This window comes from Monodelphis domestica, chromosome 7 (assembly GCF_027887165.1).
Source record: "Monodelphis domestica isolate mMonDom1 chromosome 7, mMonDom1.pri, whole genome shotgun sequence".
Lineage (NCBI taxonomy): Eukaryota > Metazoa > Chordata > Mammalia > Didelphimorphia > Didelphidae > Monodelphis > Monodelphis domestica.
In genome coordinates this window covers 61,155,685-61,179,313 of record NC_077233.1, presented here as the reverse complement: position 1 = coordinate 61,179,313, position 23,629 = coordinate 61,155,685, and the positions used below count along the sequence as shown (strand labels likewise).

The window sequence follows — 23,629 nt, the reverse complement described above, 5'->3', positions numbered from 1 at the left end:
CCACACTTGGAAACACAATCTAAATTCAAATGTCTCTTCTAAGGCCTGCTATCTGGGCGACCCCTCACTCTGGAACCTCAGTCTGCTTGTCCACACATGAAGGCGTTGGACAAGTGGTCTCTGAATTCTCTTCCAGCAATAATCCCATCTAAGGTTGAAGTCTTGCTTTGGTCACTAATTAGCTTTGTGACCATGGGCACACAAGCCTCAGTTTCCCCAAAGTGAGAGAATTGGACTACATGTTCTATAAGGCCCCCTCTGGGTCTAATAGACAGTGGAGAGATGGTTCTGTAATGGGGAAGATCCGAATTCAAATCCCTCCTCAGGTACACTGGCCATGAGACCTTGGGCCATGGTCCAATCCTCTTAATCTTCCAAGCAATTCTCTAGGATGGTAAGGCGGAAAGGTGACAACCCATAATGGTAAGAGGTAGTTTCTTAGTTAAAGAATTCCACAGACCAGTCTGGAAGCCCAGATTCAGCATTTACCTGCCCGATACTATATATCCCAACTAATGAACAAGCCTCCTTCCAGAAACTACAACCAATAACCTCCCATCTAGGTAACCTGAGCCAATGAAAAATGACAATGCCTTATGAACATCGGAGAAAGCACATCAGACTCAATCAGATGACTTCAACAACCTCTTGGGTCACCCAGCTGCCCAACTGTTGAGGTCAGGAGCTGGGAATACCTCAATAGCCAGACATCTGACCTTCCTTTTATCTTGAGAGCCATAAGCAAAACTCATCACCCGAGGGGGGTGTGTATCAAACTGGGTAACCAACTAAGAGCCAAAGAGGCATTCTCCAAAAGCCCCAGAGTGAGACTTGCTGCGCAGGGGGCGTTCGTGGGATTGCAGCAAGTTACCTAGACCGTACCAACATGGCCTCTCCCTTCCTGGGAGAGAGCCAGGGAAAGAGTCAATAAACAACAGGTGCCACATTTCTACATGAGGACAGAAAGAAATCAGGTCCTTAACAGAGATTGTGGGTTATTAGGTTTGCACCGGACATAAGCTGAGATGGTCCTTCAAGGCCCAAGACTAGCTCACACTTCATACATGAAAGCCTTCCACAACGTCCCCAGGTCCCGCTGATCTCTTCCCTTTCTCTGAAGCCTGAAGCAGCACTCTGAAGAGTGCTGACTGCTGAGAGCTCCTGACCATATGCTGTCTTAGATGCTCAAAAGCTCTTGACATGTTTGCAACTGTCTCTTCCTGATTGACCTGTACATTCCTTGAAGCCAGGGGCTATCCCCTACCTTCCCATAATACTTCAGAAGAGTCAGGCACTGGGCAGGACCCTCAATATATGAGGATCAGTAAGGTCTTGTTGCATTGTCTGATAAAAAAAAAAAAAAAAAAACTTGTCATAGAGTTAGAAAGGGCCCTAGAAGTTCATCAAAGTTCTGGAAAATCAGACTCAGAGAGAGTTTAAAGATTAAAGGAGGTGAGATGACTGCCAGAGAAGTCTGCAGTCTGATGACAGCCATTTTTAAGCCCAAAGAAAGGCATTCCCCACTAGAGAAAGGAGATGCAGTTAGAAGGATTTAGCTAAAAAACAAGGTAGCACCGACTACGATATACACAATGGAGACCATGAGACAAAGATGGCGCTAAGAGTCAACAGAACTGGGTTGGATTCAATGGGTAATGTTGGCATCATGCTCTCAGTTCAAGCACTCACCACCCATCCTTCCTGCCCCTTAACCACCAGGAAACTGAAAAGATGGAAAGTGACTAAGAGTCTCCACCATACCATCAGGAAGTTAGTGGGAATCTTTTTTGTAGGGAACTGGGCAGGGAGCCTGGAGTATTGTTGGGAAAGTGTTGAAATAAAATAGACCAATAAAAATAATATTATTTTTTGAAAAGGTAGAATTTCTCGTCATAAAAGCAGCTTCTGAGGGAGTACAAGTCAGTCAAGGAGTACAGGAGAAACCAGAAAGGGGAAGCTGGTAAGGGGCCCAGGAGGAACCTTTGACAATCAACCAGGCCAAACTTCTCACTGTACAGATGTAAACACTGAGGCCCAGAGATGGAAAATGACCCAAGGTCACACAAGACCTAGGATCTGGACTCAAGAGGTCCAAGTTCAGCCCTCCCCTTCGAGTTACTGTGCTGGATGGAAATGGGTCACCTCCTGAAGTTGGGGTGAAGGGGGGGGCTAGAGGGAAGACATGCCAACAGTAGCAGCTGGCATGATACTGGGCCCACTTGGGAGCACCACCACCATTCAGATGAGGTGAGACAGTGACTATTCTTATATTTTATACAAGAACAGGGGCCCGAGAAAATGAAATCCTTTATCTAAGGTCACAGGCCTCAAACTCAAGACCTTTCACTCCCAAACTTTCCACTGCATATCAGCTACATCTCTCTCAGACAGTCTTGGGCTCCAGGTTGCCTCATGTCCCCACTTGAGGCTGTTTTGAGGTCACTCTTGGAATTGGGGAGACTCTGGCTAAAACTCATTTCAGTCCTACCTAAACTCCCTCTCTGGAATGCTCCATCTCTGGATTATCTGTCTTTCCCCATGGAGTAAGCTTCACTCGCCTAAACCCCTACCCTATTTCCCAAATCCTCTTCTTGATTTATCTCTTTTAGAATGTAGCTCTTAGAGATAAGAGCTATCCTTTTTGGGTATCTCCATAGTATAGTTCCTGGCACACAGTAAGTGCTTAATAAGTGTCCTATCTACCTACACAGCAATCACCAATCTCTTCTATCTTTCTTAGATATCTATCTCTTTCATCTTCTATCTTTTCTTCTATCTATCTACATATCTTTTGTTTAACCCTTACCTTTCATCTTAAAATCAATATTGGCATTTGTTCCAAGAGAGAAAAGCAATAAGGGTTTGGCAATGGAGTTAAGTGATTACCTAGGGTCACATAGCTAGGAAGTGACTGAGGCCAAATTTGAACCCAGGACCTCTGGGTCTGACTCTCAACCCATTGAGCCATCTAGCTGCTCCCTTATCATCTGTCTCTCCTGTCTCTTCTATCTTTCCTCTATCTCTCCTTCTTTTTCTGACTTTCCTATCTATTTTCCCATCTTTTCTATCACTTATGCCTCCTACCTATCTAAATCTATTTATCTATCTTTGCTAAGAGATGAGAATACAAAATCAAAGGGAAAACAATTCTTGTTCCCTGGGAGTTTGCATGCTAAGAGCATCTACTATAAATTCCACATGAGACCAGGAAAAAAAAGAGAGACCCCCTGAGAAATGGAAGGTCTTTAAAAGTGCATCTAGTCCACTCCCCTCATTTAACAAAGAAGCTGAGTCCTAGTGAAAGGGAGGGACTTGACCATGGTTTTACATTGAATCCTCAGATAGTATATAAAGGAGTATAATGAATTCCCATGTAGCTGGCCAGATCACAGAGTCATGGGATCATAATTTGAGAGCTGGAAGGGACTTAAGAAGTCATCCAATTCCACATGGATGAAGAAACTCATGAGAGCCAAAAAAGGAACACGACTTGTCCAGTAATATAGGGAATTAAGGGGCAGAGTCAGAATTTGAATGTAGGTCCTCTGACTATACAGCTAGTGTTTTTTGTTTTTGTTTCTTCTCATTTTCATCACTTTGCTGCCTTAGAAGATACTTCCTTGAGTATGGCCCAGAGTCAGGTGTTTCTGGCAGACTAACAAATTCCTTAAAAATTCCCATCTGCCTTGGCACACAGTTCCACAACCAGCCAACAAGGCACCCCTTTGGTCTCCAGTCAATGGGATGAACCATTTCATCAGCTGTGTAATTGGAAACCAATTGCTGGCTAATGAAGGGGCTGGCAGGGAAGTAGGGGATCTCAGCCTGTTCTTTCCACAAGGGGAATCATCCATTGCTCCATGGGTCAGGTACTGCTGCCCTGTGGCAAGGAGGGCTGAGGCCATGGGGTCATCTAAAAGTAAAATGGGATCATGGAAAGGGCCCTGGAAGTCAGAGAAGCTAGGTTTGAACCTCAGCTCTGCTATTTGCTATCTGTGACCTGTGTGACATTGGGGAGGTCTCTCTGAATCTTAGATCCTTCAATCGTAAAATGAGTGCCTTGGACCGGCAGATCCCCTCCACCTTTACATTCTGTGACCTGCACAAAGCTATCCCATCTGTCCTGGCTCATGCTCACCCCAGCTCCAGCTGCTTGGGGATCTCTGATGTCTGAAGTGTCCCTTCCCTTTGTTCAATCCGGGCTGAGTGCAGTGGAAGTGAGGTGGAGTCCAGACAAGGAGGACAAAGCCCCCTGGACATGCCCCCCCCCCAGCTCAGCCGATGGCTTCACTTGTGGTCCTAGTGGACCACTCCTAGTGGAGTGGGGGGGGGGGAATATACAGAATGTGAACTGCCTTCCAGGATCAGAGACAGAGCTGGAAGGTCTTTTCTCACTCTGAATCTAAATAACTCTCCCATTATATTCCCCAGAACCAGAAACTCTGCTTTTTCCCAGACTTTAAAATCTTCCCCAGTCTGGCCTCAATATACCTTGCTCCTTCATTGCCCCATGGGCATCTCCCCTTCTCTAAGGCACCCTGGGGCACTGTCCAATCCCCACCTACATGCCAGCCTTATTCTTTCCTCTGAGCTTTGACCCATTCCATTCCTCTGCCTCCTCCATTTCTTCAAGCTGATTTAGGGAATGACTTAAGATAACAGGGAGGTGGGAAGGGTAGGATCCATGTGCCAAATTATGTTAGGCACACAGTAGGTGTCCATGAGTCCCTGTGGACAGACTGCCTGAAGCAGATATAGGAGCAAGAGCTCTGTCACTAACTGTGTGGCTTTAGACAAGTCATGATCCCTCTCTGGGCCTCAGTTTACTCAATCAAAAATGGAAGGTGTTGGACTAGACCAGAGGTTTTTGTGTCTTAGACCCCTCTGATATAAAATTCTGATAAAGCCCAAGTAGATGAAATAAAATACACAGAATTACAAAGAAAACTGTACTGGAAACCCAGGCATGCCAATATTAATTTTAAAAAAAGACAAGTTCATGGATCTCAGGTTAAGAACCCTTGGAGTGATGATCTCTAGGACAGATCAGCTTGGGTGGTGATGCTTCTGCACAAAGGAATCGCTAAGATGTGGGGCTTGTTGGCAGTGAGCATGAAAGGTCAGACTGATGCCTCTGGGCTTTACATCACTTCGTGTCAGGCAGCACCTTGGGGCTCTATTTTATCATTTTGCTTTGTCTTGTCTTGTTCTGCACATGGGGAAGATGTGATCCAGGCTGTACTTCAGAAAGATTTATCTAGGAGGAGAGTCAGAGAGAGACTCTCAAGATAAGAAAGCCAAGAACCATATGCAACAATGGGGCCAAAAAGCCCAAACCTCTCACTTTATGGAACCTGAGCAGGGCTCAGAGAGAACTCAACGGCAGCTGAGATATTACCTACCCATGCTCGGAAGGGTGCTGGATACAAGAATCAGAGTCCTGCAAGCTAGGGCCAAGAGACCTCCCCACTTATTACAAAACCCTTACCTTCTGTCTTAGAATCAGTACTAAGTATTGATTCCAAGGCAAAAGAGCAGTAAGGGTTAGGCACCTGGAGTTAAAGTGACTCACCCAAGGTCACACAGCTAGGAAGTGTCTGAGGCCAGATTTAAACCCAGGTCCTCCTGACTCCAGGCCTTGTGCTTTATCCACCATGCCACCTAACTACCCCTCTTGAGAAGCACTTCTCCAGCGTGAGACTTGGCCTTAATAAGATGGCTGGTGGGGCTCAGGTGACCCCATATCTCTTTGGTCTCCCAGAAGCACTAAAGAGGAAAAAGAAAACTACAGGGAGCCTCAAACAAAAGCCTCCCCATTGTGCACAGTGTCGAGCTCAGAGTGAAAATTAATTATGATTCCCATTCAGCACCAATGACGGCACATTATTGCAATGAACAACAGGGAAAAAAAACGATTCGCTCTCATTTTGCATCAAAGATGGGCTCTGCGTAATTGTGTCTAATGAATGAAAACAAACAAAACAAGCAGCTGCGATTTATTAATCCCATTACCGGTAAGAAGAGAAGTTCCCTGGAGCGGAGAACACCAGATTCCCTGTCCTTGTCCCTTGTATATCTGCCCACCCAGGGATAGTGTGAGCTGCCAGTCTACACTTAACTCATGAGGATCTTGGATGAAATGGGTCTGGGGGATAGATGTCTGGGGTCCATGAACTCAATTGGGAGCTTGTTGTCATTATCCTGTAACTGAAATTCATATTTTCTTCAATTTTTTTAAGTAAGATTCTGAGAACCATGAGTCTCACCAAACTGCTGCCCAAGGAACAAAACTTCCAAACCCCCGGTCTAAAAGACCTCTAGGATCACAGAGATCAGAGATAGGCTACATCATGTTGATGTAGCCCATAAAGCAACATTTCCACTGTGCCAAGTATTGTGCCAAGCACTAGGGATGTGTGTGTGTGTGTGTGTGTGTGTGTGTGTGTGTGTGTGTGTGTGTGTGTGTATACACACATATAAAATAGTCTCTGCTCTTAGGGAACTCATATTCTAATTGGGGGAGACAACAGAGGAAAAAGAATTCAGCTGCAGGGCAGATGGCAAGGCCTGGAAATCCTATGGGTATAATCTGAAGGTAAAGGGCAAAGACCAGGGTTCTGCAGGGACATCTAGTTCTCTTCTGGCAAAAGAGGGTTGCACTAACTAGTCTTTGAATGTCTCCTCTAACTCTGGCACTCATTTACTGGTCAGTGACAGTTTAACAGCGGTCCAGAGAAGTTAAGTTTCTATATGATGGTAGGACTGAAACACAAGCCCTCAATCAATCTCTCTACCTCTCTCTCTCCCTCTCCCCCCCCCCCTTCTTTGTTTCTTTCTCTCTCTCTCTCTGTCTCTCCATCTCTGTTTCTCTCTCTGTCTCTCCATCTCTGTTTCTCTCTCTCTGTCTCTCCATCTCTGTTTCTCTCTCTCTGTCTCTCCATCTCTGTCTCTCTCTCTGTGTCTGTCTCTGTCTCTCTCTCTGACTCTGTCTCTCTGTCTCTCTCTGTGTCTGTCTCTGTCTGTCTCTGTCTCTCTCTCTGTCTCTGTGTCTGTCTCTGTCTGTCTCTGTCTCTGTGTCTGTCTCTCTCTCTGTCTCTGTGTCTGTCTCTGTCTGTCTCTCTGTCTGTCTCTTTCTCTCTGTCTCTGTCTCTGTCTCTCTCTCTCTCTCTCCCTCTCTCTCTCCCTCCCTCCCCTCTCTACTCCTCCCCACCCCACTCTTCCCCACTCACTGGGCTCCAAAGCCCAGCTCAGCCACAGAGTGCTGTGTGACAGCTCGGCTCTTAGCAGTCCATTGTTCTGGGCTTCCCAAAAGCCTGGCTTCTTCTCAGAGTGTGACCCTTTGAGAGGGTATCCAACTCTGTCTCTGCAGAAGGATTAAGGATTAAGAACCCCCAACAAGACAAAACAGTTCCATTTATCAATCACCTTTCCCCCCTCCTAGAGCTTAAAGCTTTCCTTCTGAAAGGGCTGCTCAGGAGGCAAGCGGGCAATCAGCTCAACTCCTGCTAGTCTTTCTTATACAGCATCAGGCTGGTGGTGAGAAAGGCATTTTGTGAATCCTAAAGCATTACAGAAACGTGAATTATCATCATCTGAATATCCCCTGCCTCTCCCAGACATCTGGGGCAGGGCTCACATGGGGTCAAGGGAGGGTGAGTTGGGGCCTGAGGGGGAAGAGCCTTAAATCAAAGAAGAGGTGATTTGAAATAAATAGGAAGAACAGCCAGAAACATCCTAGCCTGGCATTCAAGGCCCTCCATCTCCTTTTCCCAGTCTCAGCCCTTATTGTTTCGCTACCAGTATATCCTGCACTGAAGTTAAATTCACGGTTCCCCAAGCACACCCCATGTTTCCCCACTTCACCTCAAGCTGTTCCTTCCACATGGAGCCTCTTCCTCCTCCTCCTCCTTTCCCACTACCCACTCTTGTTGTTGTTGTTTTTAACCCTTTCCTGCTGTCTTAGAATCAATATTAAATATCAGTTCCAAGAGAGCAGTAGGGGCTAGGCAATTAGGGTTAAGTGACTTGCCCATGGTCCCAGAGTTAGGAAGTATCTGAGGCCAGATTTGAACCCAGGTCCCCCAGACTCCAGGCCTGGTACTCTATCCACTGTACTACCTAGCTGCCTTCCCACCCACTCTTCAAGGGTCAGCTCAAATGCCAGTTCTATCAGCAAATATTCCCTGACTTTCTGCCCTACCAATGTGGGGCAACCAAATGGAAGGGAATTTCTCTCTCAACTATGAACACTCAGTATCTCCTCTTATGATGCTAAACACAGTCTTCCTTGTATCGCAGTTATCCGAGACACTTATTTCCTCTACAAGCTGACAGCTCTGTTGTCTAATGATCATGCTTTCACAATCAGAGCAAGGAGGATGAATAAGTTATCTTTTGGACTCCCCAAGTACCAGGCACAGAGCCCCCCACATAGCGGGTGATCAATAAATGTTGGCTAAACGAATAATCTCTCACTTCTCATCGCCTAAAACAACTCCTTTTGCCCATGCAGACACTCCTAAAATGGTCCAACCCTTTATCTTAGCCCTGCTCTATAACTTTGACAAGACCCCCTTGCCAAATATGCTGAAGACATAAAGCTAGGAGAGATAGCTAACATGGCAGGGGACAGCAGCGGAACTTTAAAGGATCACAAGCTGAATTTAATAGTATGAAATCTAAGAGGAATAAACCTAAAGTTCTACCCTCAGGTTCCAAAAATTGACTACACATTTACAAGATGGAGAAGACACGACTACAGACTAGATTTTGTGATTTATAAATGCAGTAGGCAACAACAATGTGCCAAGAATTTTTTTTTAACTCAGTGTCAGAGGTCCCTGGGCAAGTCACTTAACTCCCCCTTGCCTTAGAATTGATCCTAAGAGAGAAAATAAAAATTAAAAAAAAAAGGGCAACGTGAATTGAGCTCACATTAATAGAAGAAAAAAAGGTTTTTAGAAGGAGGAAAGTGGTAGTCCTGTTGTCTCTTGCCCTGTTTGGCTCAAATATGCCTTGTCCATTATTAGTCTAGAGTTCAAAATATAGGAATTTGGGATTCCAGTCTAGACTTGGAGTGCAGCCTTTGTATTTGAAGAACCAATCATTCCCCCTAAGCCTTCTCTTCTTCAGGCTAAACACACCCAGTTTTTTTTTGAATGAGCCTCAAAAGGCTTGAACTCAGAGACCTCTTCCTGTTTACCCTCCTCTGGACCCTGCCGATGTATAAATGTCCTTCTAAAACTTCTAAATGTCCTCACCTAAGAGAACTGAGAATGTTGTAGTCTCATCAGGGCAAAGAAAAGAGAAACTACCATCTTCTTGTACTTAATTGAAGGTGATTTTTTAAAAACTGAAATGTAAGATAATTAGGGGAGCTAGGTAGCACAGTGCATAGAATGCCAAGCCTGGAGTAGGAAGATTCATCTTCCTGAATTCAAATGTGGCCTTAGACATTAACTATGTGACCCTGGGCAAGTCACTTCCACCTACTTGCCTCAGTTCCTCATTTGTAAAATGACCTAGAGAAGGTGATGGCAAACCACTCAAGTATCTTTGCCAAGAGAATCCCAAATGGGGTCACAAAGAATCTGACATGCCAAATATCAAGGCTAACAAATAGAATGATTAGCTTATGAGATTCAGTCCTGTGCTCTAGTCTGCCAAGATCTGTATGGATCCTTTGACCCAGAATTCCCACTATACTCCTCAAGGAAAGGAAAGCCAGGCATTTATACCAATGTACACCACCAGTAGCACTTTTTTATAGTGGCAAAGAACTGGAAACAAAGTAGATTATGGTTCTCGGATGTAATTAAATACTATCAAGCCATAACAAATTGACAGACATGAAGGATTCAGAGAAATGTGGAAAGATGTATATGAAATGTTGCAGAGGGAAGTAAGTAGAACAAGGAAAAAAAACCAATATACATTGTGACTCTAACAACATCGATGGAAAAAAACAAACTGAATTGTGTGATTATAATAGCCAAGCTTGAACCCAGAGAAGAGATGAAACAATGTGTCTCCCTTTTCCTTTGCAGAGGAGGAGGCCTAACATTGTCTATAAAAATAGGCAGCTAAACTGGCTAGTCTTCCTGAACCTCCTTTTTTTGTCCTTTATTTTATATTTAATTTTGTTGCTTTATGAGAGAAGTTCTGCTGGGTGGTGGAGGAAGAAGGAATATATTAAAAAATGAAGGTTATATAAAAATAAAACAAATCAATAAAATTTAACTTTAAAACAAAAGGATTTCTTCATCCTAATTTTCATCCAGTGTGCTCGTGTGTCCCTTTCAGCTTTGTGTCATCTGTGAATCTAATGAGTATGCAGCCTCAATCTATACTCGAGTCATTTATTAAAGAAAAAACAACCCTAAAAACAATGTAGTCAAGAGCAAAGAGCCAAGCAAGCATGGCTCCCTTGGGTACTGCCCTGGAAACATCCTACCAGGATGACATTCAACTACTCTTTGGGTCTACTCCCACTGGTTGTGATTGCACTTAATTCTATTATCGTCTAGTCTACTGCTCTCCATCTTTTCTATGAGAAGAGCATGAGGCGCTTTAATAAGTAAAATGACAACAAGGAGATTTAAGAGGAATAAAGAAAATCCTACACCCAGGTTCAAAAACCCAACTGCATACCTACAAGATACTTGACCAAACACTTTATCAAATGTTTTCCTAAAACCCACATCAACTACATCTAAAGCATAACCCTGATCTATCAGTTTGGAAATCCTGTCCAAAAAAGGAATAAGGTTAGTTGGACCAGGCTCTCTCTCTCTCTCTCTCTCTCTCTCTCTCTCTCTCTCTCTCTCTCTCTCTCTCTCTCTCTCTCTCTCTTTCTCACTAAATAAATCCAATCAACTCTACCTACACATCAACTCTATCATTTGTTTTTTTATTTCTACTTACAGTTCCTGTCCTAGTTTGAGCCCTCATCACCTTTTTTTTTTAAACCCTTACCTTCCATTTTGGAATCAATACTGTGTATTGGTTCTAAGGTAGAAGAGTGGTAAGGGCTAGGCAATGGGGGTCAAGTGACTTGCCCAGGGTCACACAGCTGGGAAGTGTCTGAGGCCACATTTGAACCCAGGACCTCCCCTCTCTAGGCCTGGCTCTCAATCCACTGGGCCACCCAGCTGCCCCCCAGGCCTTTTCTTGATGAGGTCCTTTTGGCCTTTTATAATCATCTGCTTAAGGTTCTAGACATCATAGGTGTCAAACGTGGCTGTAATGTGGCCCACAACCCTCCTGATTATAGCCCAAACCAGGTAAAATATAACTGGGAAGTAGTTAACAAAATAAAAATACAATAAAACACAAAGTTAATATGAGGTTTTCTAAGACAGTATGTGGCCTGTAGAGATTCTTATGAAAGGTTTAGTGCTCCCCACGCCTTTATTTTCTTTTTTTTAAACCCCTTACTTTCTATCTTAGTAACACCTATAAGAAAGGCAAGGACTAGGTAAATAGGGATAAATGACTTGCCTAAGGTCACACAGCTGGGAAGGGTCTGAGGCCAAATTTGAGCCCAGGTCCTCAGCTCCAGGCATGGCACTGTATCCAGCTGCACCCCTCCCCCTCCTTTCTACTTGAGTTTGGCATTGATGCTCTACATATTCAAGGCCAATATGTAGTCATGGGTTTTATTCCATCAAATTTTAGAGCAAAGCACCTGTGAGGTCAAATTAAACCCTTCATTTGGGTCTTGAGTTCCTCTTGCTTGTTGCTTAGACTTTCATGGGCTTTATTAATGGTTCCTTTCTTGGATGTGTCTTCTGGGAACTTCTGGGCACACCAATTACTATTCCTTATCTTAATGCAACTGCTCCACAGCATCAGCTTGGATGGATATGAGCAGTGCTCGCCCTCCCCACGCCTTCTATTTCAATGCCCTTTTGATTACAAGGTACTGACAAATCTACTCCTACTTGCCTTTGTTAGTCCACTCCATCCCTGGCCACGAGTTGATCATTCCTCCACTTTAAGTCATGAGATAATGTATGTTAAGCACTCTGTAAACCTCAGAGTGCTGTATAAATGAGAGCTATGGCTATTTTTATCATAATGGTAGATGGAGAAAAGGTAGCACAGCGTAACTCTTACACTGTTTCTGTTTGCAGTGTCAAGGACAGTCATCTTCTGACTGGGAAAAAGAGAAATGAGTATGAAGAGAACTAAAACCTGAAATAAGGCAGATGAAGTAAGAGAAGACTTCACTGGGCTTGACGGGTTCAGGCCCAAATGAACCAGAATCAGAGGTAATGAAAGAATTGTTGAATGTCACTGCTAATTAACTGTGGTCTCTGGCAGACCATAGAGACGGGGAGAGGCGCCTCAGGACTGAGAAGTAAAGGCAGGGGGGAGTAGGGAGGATGGAGAGGAAGGAGAGAATAGCATCCACAAACTATAGTCCAGTGGGCTTGGAAAATTCTAGAATGTATCTAGAAAAAGAGCAGAGAATTAGCACAGACTCACTGAGAAGAAATCACTGCCAGATTAGCCTCATTTCCTTTTTCTGGACAGGATTACTATGCTGCTAGTTTTAGAGGAAAATAGTAGTTGTAGCTTACTTCAATTTTAGTAGGGAGATCTGATAAAATTTCCCAAACTATTCCTGTGGGTGAATGGAAAGATGTGGGCTAAACAACAGTAGAGAGAAAGGTCCATTCGATTCAGACTAAATGACCAGATCCATTTAGAGGTGGCTATAGAAGGCTCAATGGATAAAGTCTTGGGGAGACCTGAATTTCGATCTAGCCGCAGACACTTCCTAGCTGGGTAACCTTGGCCAAGTCACTTAACCTCTAATTTCTTCCATTTCCTCAACTGTAAAATTAGCATTAGCATCATAATAGTGCCTGCACCTTCCAGGGTTGGTGGGAGGGTCATATGAGATGGCAAAGCACCTACCATTGTGGATGACACAGAGTAGCCACTCTATAAATGCTTATCATGATGATTATCCAAAGAGCAGTTAATAATGGCTCGATCCTAACATGGTAGGTCTCTAGTGGAGTGCCCCAGTAATCTATACTTGACTTCATGCCATTTAACATGTGTACCAATGACTTGGATAAAGGAATAGAATGCCATGCATTTCAAATCTGCACATGGCCCAAAGCTACAAGCCAGACAACACCCAACAAATCCGTCCAGGCTAACATACTGGCTCAAGTCCAATAAGATGATTTGTGAGGATAGAAGGGTAGGGAAGAGAGTTTCTAGATCTGCAATGGGGTTAAAGGACTTGCTTTGAGGACACTCTTTACCAGTGTAGAGCGGCAACTACTCCACAATCACTGGACTTAGAGAATTGTTTGGGAGCACCAAGAGATTAAGGTGACTTGCTAAGGACAACACAGTCATTATGTCTCATAGGCAGGGTTTGAATACGGGCCTTCCTGAGCCTGAAGCCACCTCTCTATCCATTAGGCTACATTGAAATTTAGTAGAAATAAATGGAAAGTTACACATTTGGATTTTTAAAATTCTCCAGAGTGAGAGAGGCAGTTCTCTATGAAGAATATGGCTGACCCTTCTCAGGATTTACTGTAAAGGGGATATATTTATTTGTGCTCAGTTATGGGTTGGATTAGATGACTTCTGAGGCTCTTTTCTGTCCTAAAATCCCAGCAGTCTTTGGTAAATGTTCCCCACCTCCTTCAGAGAGCCTCCCCAGTTAGGTAGCCTAGGGATCACTCTCTAACCACCCAATAAGGGGAAAAGAAAGGCAAAAGGCAAACAGAAAACAAAAGATGATCTACCCCCAAGTTCTTCCTTACTGTAGGTGACATCAGTCACTCATCCTGAGGGGGTGACCTGCTCAAATTCACATAAGCAAATTCGTGGCTAAGTTGGAACCAGGACTCTGGATTTGACATCCATTTACTGCTTTTATTATGCTGAACCCATCATTTCATACATGAGGGCACTCGGGCTCCATTTTAAAAGCTTAAAAACAGAAGATAGGAAGTGTGCCTGTCTGAAGCCCATATGTATGGGCCCCCAGGGTAGAGACATCTCAGGGGCACCGGGTCCATGGAAGACAGCCCAGAGCTGGTCAAGAATGTCTGCTGAAGCCAAGCCCTCCCAAATGATCAACAACCATATGAAAAATGCTCTCCAAAGCGTGGATAATAAGAGGAACACAAATTAAAACCATTCTTAAGTCTTGGTTCACCCATCAAATTGGCAAGGACAATAAAAGATAGAAACAGTTGATGCTGGAGGGCGATGGGAAGACAAGCACACAAATACATTGTTATTTAAGGATACACGACTAAGCCCCAAGAGATCAAAGAAAGAGGAAAAAGACCCAAATATATTGGACAAAAACATATTGGACAAAAATATTTATCGCTCTTTTTGTAGTGGCAAAGAACTGGAAACAAAGGGGGTACCTCCATCAATTGGTGAATGGCTGAACAAGTTATGGTATATGAATGTCATAGGAAACAAGAATAGGAACAGTTTCAGAGAAAGCTGGCAAGGAAGGGTTCGTCAGTAGACTGGGAAATGACTTTGGCATTAAAAAAAAAAGGCAATCCAAAAAATCTACAAACAACGAAACAATACAACCAAGAATCTCGGTCCTACAAAGCTCCCCGATGGTCTTGTCCTTGGGGAACAAGGTTCCTCTCTGGACCCCAAGGGAGGCTCAAGTCACCAAGCACAAGGACGAGCCTGGGCCCAGATCTCTGTAAAGAGAAAACCTGAGTTTCTAGCTAAACTGCATCTGGGAGCACGACAGTGGTCATATTTTATGGGCAACTGTAAAGACTTGCAGTCTTGTGGGCGAGATATCTTTTATCGTGGCTGTTTATTTTATAGCTTTAATAAGGGATTTCTAGGAGTGTGTTTGAAGAGTGGTTTACAGTGCTAATTAGTCCAAATGACAGCAGATGGGGTGCTGTTCCCCGCAGGGCATTCCAACTGGGGTGTAAGCTTACCCTCCTCCGGACCACAGGGGACCCTGCAGAACCTAGAGGGTGTCGGGGCTGGGGGACCCTAGACAAAGAGCCCTGGAGAGGATCTTCGGGACCAGCCGGTCCAGCCTCCTTTGATTTACAGGGGAGGAAGACAAGGCTCAGAGTGAGTGATGCAAGCGCTATCCGTAAGGGATGAGGACTCGGCTCACTTACGTGTTGCTTCCCCAACCGTCTCCCCCCCACAGCTTTCCTGGTTTCTTTCAAGACTTGAAATCCCACCCTCTTCTGCAGGCCTTTCCCCAGCCCCCTCACTGCTAATGCCTTCTCCCCATTAGAATCTGAGCTCCCCGAGGGCAGGGCCTGTGGCTGGCTTCTGCCCTTTCTGGCACATAGTGAGTGACCAACAACTGTTCCTTGATTGACCGCTCCCCAGGCTCCTTCTATTCGCCCCTCCATCCTGGCCTTTATTCTTGGGGGGAGGAGGAGGAGGTGGACGCCAGGCCTCTGCAGCCCCAAATCTAAGCACCAATCATTCCTACTCCTCCCACCCCCTTCCACCATGCGGCAGGTGCTACGTGTTGGTGCGGGTTTTCCGTTCCCAGACCCTGCCCTGGTTGAGCTCCTTCCCCTCTAGGAGGCTGTTCTACGTCTCTTTCACTGCGCCCCACGGCCGGCGGGGCCCCGAGAGCGCCGGCCTTGCCCTCTAGCGCTCCTCCTCTGATACCAGGACTCGGCTGGCCAGGGCTTTGTCGCCATGGACACACACAGCTCCCTGGAGGCTCCAGCATCACACAGAGTGGCCAGGCCTGCTGCAGTGACAGCAGGAACCCCTCGCTTGGGCTGCGGCGGCGGCTGACCGTCTTTTCATGAGGGCTACAAGGGTGGCCCCAGACTCCTGAGAACCTTCCTCTAAGGACAGGAAATGTTCAGAGCAAGCCCTGAATCCCAGAATCCCACCCTTGGGAGGGACCGCGGGGGAAGACTAGACTCCTTCTACTCCCTTCCCCGGCGATCTGGCCCTGCACCGTCCCACGGTCCTCCTGTGGCAGGACCCGGAGACTCCTGGCCGCGCTGGCTGCCCTGCTCTGGGCATCCCTACAGGCCGTCCCCCGAGGCCCGGGGCAGTGCACAAGGCTCCGACCTCGGCCGCCTACCTCGTCCTTGTACTTGGTGATGTACGAGTAGATCTCGTGCAGGGCACTCATGCTGTTGAACTGGCTGAGGTGGAGCCGCGACTGCTCCGCCAGGTAGGCGCTCATGTCCTGGTCGCTGATGGCGGGCATCTTGGCGATGTCGGAGTAGTACCTGTGGGGAGGCACGAGGCTCAGTCTGAAGTCATCCAGCTCCCGGGGGCCAAGGAGGAGTCTGAGCCCACCGTCTGAACTGTGTTGTCCCTGTCCCCGGGGATCGCAGCACTGAGACGAGATGAGTCCCCCTAGAAGGGTTTGCGTGATTTGCCCACCGTGGTGCAGTTGATAAGAGCAGTGTTAGGAAGACCTGAGTTCAAATCCAGCCTCAGACACTTCCTATCTATATGACTCTGGGCAAGTCACTTAACCTCTGTCTGCCCGACTTTCCTCAACTGTAAAAATAGGGATAATAATAGCACTTACCTTGTGGGGTCTTTTTAAGCTTCAAATGAGACTGAGCAGTGTCTAGGTAGTAGGAACCTTATCAATGCTCATTCCCTCCCTCCTCTCTCCTAGGAGCCTATGGGGTAAAAACTGAGGCTAACTAAGCCAAGGGAACAACTGCTGAATGGATGAGACTTGGTGGAGTTAGTCTGTCTGTCTGTCTGTCTGTCTGTCTGTCTCTGTCTCTCTGTCTCTCCTGGGCGTCATAAAGTCCAAATAAGGCAGGAGAGGCTGGCCAACCCAGCCGAGCTCGGCTCTACAGAATGAGACGGTCCATGACCTGGTGTTCATGGGGATGGGCAAATCTGTGAACCACCCAGATGCCGGGTTGCTTTCTCGTATGTACCTATAGCTTTACTATCCCCAGATTTCCTCCTTTCCCTTAGAACTAAACCCTGCAGAAAGCACAGCAGAGGGCAAAGCCAGGGCGGAGGCTCTGGGGTGGCATCAGGGATGCCAGACTCTCGCACAGCCTTAGAAGGATCCGAGGTAGAGTAAGCAGGTGCTTTAGCCCTTTAAGTCATGGACTGTGATAGGTAGGGGTTTTGGAAAGGAACCCAGGACCGGACCCAGGAAAAGAACCTATCTCATTTTCTTCGGTACCTGGGAGTCCCCGGCTGCCTCTTAAAGGAGCTGCGCCTCCTTGTTCCAGAAGCTCTGCTTTAGAAGGGCACGTTTAAGGAAAGCATAAGCCTTGGTGTGCTTTTTGATATCCTCTGAGCCACCTTCCTCTAAGGACAAATTCTTGGCTCCCTTGCTGCAGAGGGAGCCCCCTTCTTGACAAGTGGGACCAGCAGGAAAACCCTGCCTCAGCCTCCCATAGCCCAGGGGCAGAAAGCTCAGCTCTGTGCTCTCCTGAGAACTGGTTTTAGGGAACTCTAGGATATAGGAACAAAGGCAGCAGCTTCGCCGTTCCTGCTCCCCCCCCCCACCACCACAGCAGGTGACATCATGATTCCGGGGCCACCCTAAAGCCGTAGCAGGTTAATGGGACAAGTCCTCCACCTGAGAGAGAAGACCAAGAGGCTCCGAGGAAAAGTGGGTGCTATAGTAACCCATCAGTCAGCAGAAATGGAAACCTGACTAGTCACTCTTCCCTCCCGTACTCTCGACCCTCACATTCAGGTAACCCCACAACGTGCCCCTAAGAGGTGTCGGGAACACCATGCCCAAAGCAGGCACCATCGTGCTGGGAAACAACCCGGAGGAAAGCGTGTGTCTGCATGACTGTGACCCACAAGCACACAGGCTGGACCCAGGCGGCCTCTCACACCATGCTGCACTCCACCACGGTGTACACACACACACACACACACACACAAGCTCCAGGCTCCAAAGCTTCCCCATGAAGCTTCCGCTCCCAGGCCCCAGGGACCAGGGGACCCAGCAGGGGATGGGGCCCACGCTGGGGGCGCCACGTCATCACGCCCCGGGATCCCCCAGACAAGAGGCGGCGAGGCTCACCTCTCCACCCAGCTTTTGTAGTTGGGGATGTCCTTGGCGTACAGCAGCTTGTTGGAGGGCGAGTCCTTGCCCAGCTTGTGCTCAGAGGTGGAACAGGAGTCCATGAATGTCTGGGCCACCACAGACAGGCAGGCGTCCGTGATGCTGTTCTTGTGGATGTCAAACACAAACTGCGGGTTCTTGATCACGTTCACCCAAAAGCGCAGAGGTAGGCTGAGGAGGGCAGGTCCCGAGGCAGCAGGAGCGGAGGAAGGAGAGAGAGACACAGGTGAGTGTGGCGAAGGGAGGCCACACACGTGGCATCTCCATCGGACCCAGCACTAAGTGAATGAAACACATACGGAGAGACAACAGACCGCAGAAGGCGAGAGCTGAAAGGGGCAGCAGAGCAAAGTCTGGGTCAGCACCCCAACCCTTAGGGCCAAGAGAGCCATCAGAACAGAATGTTCCAACCTTGATCTAGGATAAAGGGAGGCAGGCCACTCGCCCCCTGCCACAGCGGGATGTCCTGAAAAGGAAGTCAGACAGGGGCTGAGGACACGGACCAAGGCGCTCTGAACCCTGTGTTTGCTCTTATGGTCTGCCTTGGTAGAGAAGGCCAGGTGAGCCCTGGGAGTCCCCCTGCGGGAAGGGGCCAGGTTTCCCGTCAGAGCCACCTGCAGGCTTGGCTCTGCCCACGCTCTGGGAGACTGGTCCTGACTCAGAGGAGAAGGCAGATGGGGATCTAGGCTTGGAGCATCTTCTAGGCTCTTGAGGGAGTTCAGAGAGCGTGGAGCTTCTCATTTTGTAGGGAAGGAAACAAAGAGCCAGGGAGGGCAAGGGCCCAAGGTCACCCCAAGACTGCGCCTCTGCCTGAAAGCAGGAGAGTGTCCATGTGCGGACCTGGACTCAGAAGACACTGCTTCTGACATTTGCTTCAGACAACCAGGGCATGTCACTATCTAGCTGCTAAGCCCCCGCATGTCTTCACCTGGTGCTTGAACTACCGAACGTACAGGGTGGTTTTCAAAAAGCCCTTTGCAACCCCCAAGTTCTGGAGAAATGGGCCTGCTCATTGTCATCCGTGCCTGCCATTCTTCTGCCCAGGGCCCCCAGGTCTGCTTTTGCTGCTGGGGCCCAGGGTCTGTTCCACATTTTGACCCTTGTTATGCTGGCCGATGACCCCGTAAGTCCCAGGCTCCTCATTTGGGGTTGTGATCTCTGATGGGTGGTATTCTGGATTTAATGTCCTTTTGTGCCTTTGGGGGGCAACCTAGATGTGTCCTCTGGCTTGCCTGTCTCCCCTAACTGATCTCACTGAATCCTCAACATTGACCGTGCCCCACCTTGGTCATTCTTGTCTTGTTATTGCTAATGTCCTGGAATAACAGTAACTACTGATTTGAATTCTGGAAACCCCAACTTTGCCCCTGTGCCTTGGAAATTTGCCTGTAGTCTTAAACTGACCTTGCCTTAGACTGAACAAGGGATCACCAAACATCTATTGTCTATTAAGTGTCCTGAATAGGAGTGCCAGAAATCCTCAAATGCTCAATCACCCTTTTGGTCCTAGAAGTTTCCCCCACTGTATCAGAGACCTTCCCAAGAAGACCAGCACCAGGGCAAAACCCACCCTTTTAGTAGACCACCCCAGCCTCTGGCTATGGCCTCTTTCAGTGTATGTTTACTGTACTTAATTCCCCCAAAGGTATATGTTCTATTGTTCTTTGGAGAATCATCTAGCATGAGATGCTGTCCCCGGAGCCCTAGAGTTTTGACTTTGTGTGGCATTTAGCGCTGGACTCTGTGTGGTGGCCGATTATTAAGGTCTTGTCTTTTCCCAATTAGAGATTTGGTTTTATGACTACTTTAGTGGTTCTGTGTTTTTCCAAGTTGACATTACTTAAGAAATCTCTGCCTCCATGAAGCCTTACTGGACGGCAGACCACAATGACGTCTCCTTCCTCAACAGTCCTAGGACACTTACTGATCCATTCACTCATTAGATTCTTACCATATACAAGCTATCATAATTCTTTAGATGGTTTGAACACTCTGTAAACACTGGCTTAGAAGACAGGAAACTTGGCTTTTAATCTTGGTACTGTCAAGAACTAGCCTTGTGATATTCATCAAGCAAAGTCAACTTCTGTGCCTCAGTCTCCCCATATGCAAAACGGAGAGGTTTATGAAATGTTTTATACAGTCTCTTCCAGGGGGATATGTTAACAGAGAAGAAAGAAGGGATGGACTTAAAGTCAAAAGACCTGAGGGTGAGCCTGGCTCTGCTTCCTACTAGGTGAACCGGAACAACTCACTTCTCTGAGGCTCGGTTTCCTCTTCTATAAAATGGACATAATAGATATCCTGTCCAATTCATAAGGTTGCTTTAAAGATCAAATGAGATGGTGGGTGTGTGGAGTGAGAAATTAGTGTGCCATTCTCAAGTTTTAATAATTATTAATATCATCAAAAAGTTAGTAAAAGCTGGTTCCCCACCCTCATCCTTACAAAGACTTTAAAGCCTTAAGTGAGTTTGTCTGGGAATTTGCCTGAGGCAGGAGTCCCAGGCTGGACTGGTCTTAGACCCTAAAGTACCCATGATCAAATCTTAAGTATCAATGTTAATGACCTTTTGGTCATAGAAATCTCTTCCAGTATATCAGAGGCTTCTTCCAAGTAGTCAAGCCCAATGGCTTGACATCAGTCCCACCCAGACAATCCAGGCCTGACTTCTTCCTCTCTTTGTATAATATTCCTGTTCTTTGATTTCTGGATCTAAATCTTTGTCTCCAACCCTTGACCATTTCTTTAAAATGCAAATTTGTTTAAGTGTACCCACAGTAAAGCTATTCTCCAATTTCCTGAAGATGTTAATTTGCTAGAATATGTAAAGTCACTGTAAAGCCATTCAACATTAGGGCTCCAACCTCTTGAAACATTAATTCTAGTTGGGAGGGTCTCGGGAAAAACCAGTGGATATTTTTGGTATCAGAATGTATCTGAGTCAGTCTGTCTGTGCCTGGTAGCCTGGTACCTCAGAGGCAGACATGGCCAGATCTCTCTCTCTAACTCTTTGGAGGCATCTGTCTTGGGCCAATGACTTGAGACGGTGCCCTCACATTTCTCTCTCTCAATAAAGCATTATATTTTAAGTGATGGATTTCTCCAGGCATGTTGTTTAATAGTGGTTAAAGAGGGTGAACCTTGGAATTTTCAAGGTCCCCTCAATTTCCATTCCACACAATGGGTATAAGGTGCTTTGTACAGAGTCAAACGGCATTGAAATGTGAGTTAATATGAAAATATTAATTTTAATAACTAATATTCTCTGAAACTATGCTATCTTAGAGCAGCTACAGCATAAGCAACTCCAGGGCAAGGAATGTTTCTTATATAGGCAGATTCTGAATTTATGGTTGGTTATGTTCTTGAAAAACGTGCAATAAGCTGAAATAATGGAATTTGAATCTGATTTTTTTGAAGAAACAATATATACACTGAATAGAGTTTTATGACTAACCAAGAATCTAATGTCCGAAATGGGGAAAGAAGGCAGGCAGGAAGGAAGGCACAAAGGCAGGGAGGAAGGAAGGGAGGGAGAGAGGAAGGATCTCCTTGTTAATCAGTTACAAGGCAGTAAGTTTTGATGGAAACAGCACTTCCAAGGGTCTCAGCTCAAATCCCAGCTACTACCTATCCACATAATGTTGAGCAATCTCACTTTCCCCATCTGCAAAATAGAAGTGAACAATATGATCTCTAAGGCCCCTTTCAGCTCTAAACCCGATGCCCTAATACACTAATGCAAGGTACTAGTATATAAATTAATGTGACCAAGCAGGGCAATGAAAGACTGGCTGATCACATCTAAGGATATTTAAGAGCTCTCAGGAGAGGCCTTGTGCCTGAGGCCAAGGAGCTGGGGGGCCCCTGAGAGTGGGGCTTTGGAAGGCAGAGGGAGGACTCCTCATCCTGAAGCCTAAAGAATTGCTTATTTTTAGCCACAGTGTATGAGGAAGCCAAGTGACTGGGTGATGTAGTTGTACCCTGACTGTCTAAAGTGTGGGAAGTAATAACATGAGTGTTATTAATAACATGGGCAAAGAGGTGTTAGTAATAACATGGGTAGAAAGGTGTGAGTGTGAATCGCTATAAATGAAATCACTCTAAGCCAAGGACTGCCTCTATTGCTCTGAATTCCCACAGGGCCTCTTGGTTGACTCCTAAATCCTTGGGGAGAAACTGTGAAGTGACTAGGGGAGGGAGGGAGGAGGAAGAAGAGAGAAACAAGTGAGAAAGAGGGGGTGAGGAAAAGGAGAGAATAAGAGAGGGAAAGGAGGGAGAGGGAGAGACAGAGAGACAGAGAGACAGAGACAGGCAGGCCAGTCCACTAGATGATGCCAAATAAACATAGTACAGTGAAAAGAACACTGAACCTGGATTTGGATCCCCTCTGACAGCTGTCACACAGGAGCATGAGACTCCCTATAATACCTCACAGGCTGTTATGAAGAGCAATAAAACATGTAATGTGACCTGCAAACCTTCAGTTGTCACATCAATGTCAATCACAGTAGTAGACCTGGGTTCAAGGCCTGTGTGGTCTGTACCTTGGTTTCCCCATACATACAGAGTTACTCCTCCTGCAATGGAAGAGTTCGAACCCTAGGTTTGAGCCCAGTTCAGCTACTGGCTGGTGGTGGTGTGGCCATGGGTAGCTTGTTTGACTTCTCTGGGCCTCATCTGAAATCGAGGAGGTTGGACTATATGACCCCCAAGGCCTCTTCTAGCTCTGACATTATGGTTATACAATTCTTGTCATTCTATACTATAGCACCCCATTCAGGCACCCCCATCATTCCCCTAGTCTAAGACCCTGATGGTAAATGGACCATCCACCCTTCCTTTGCTTCTTGCCTCCTATTCTTATTTAGAGATCCTTTCTGGGCCCTCAGACCCATTCCCAACACCTATTAGGTCCTATTCTAAGTCTAGCTATAGTTTTTTCGAGGGACAGGGGGAAACAGGAACTGAGGGAGAATGAAAAGGGAGAAGGTTTCACAGAAATCTTTTAAAATCTTATAAATGGATAATTATATCTCTTTCTTTTCCAAATATAGCCTTTCCCTCTCCCCTACCCAGGAAGCTATCCCTTGAAATAAAGACTTATAAAAGAGGGGACAAAAAGAAAAATCAACCTATAAAAATCATGTTAGACCATTAAACTGTATAGGCAAGATTCTTCACCTCTTGTGTCCCACTCTGCAAACAAGTTGCTCCATCTACTTTGGATAAAATCTGTTAGAAGGGGGCTAAGGCTCATGTCTCTCTTATGCCCAGTGTCTCAGTTCTCTCGTCTGTAAAAAGAGGGTGATGACACTGGTCTATTTGGAAGGGGGGCTGTGGGAATTCATTGAATTATGATGGTAAAATGTGTTGAGAGGTAGCATGGGCTAAAGGACAGAGAATGAGTCTCTGAGGTTAGCAGGAAAAGCTGGCTTCAGGAGACAAAATGGAGCAAGGGTCAGGGCTTTGTTTAGTTAGTGACAAAATATTCAAATGCTGCTTCTGCCACTTACTACCTACTTGGCTGACTCTGGGCAAATC

At 46.3% G+C, this 23,629-nt stretch overlaps 1 protein-coding gene across 1 annotated transcript in view; it reads right to left on the bottom strand.

The window, feature by feature from the left end:
* Window positions 1-23,629, bottom strand: part of PLXNA1 (plexin A1) — a 260,073-nt gene that overhangs the window by 7,961 nt on the left and 228,483 nt on the right. Inside the window, 2 exon segments of the mRNA XM_056804732.1 lie at window positions 16,097-16,247; window positions 18,041-18,253. Of these exon segments, the coding sequence (XP_056660710.1) occupies window positions 16,097-16,247; window positions 18,041-18,253 (364 nt within the window).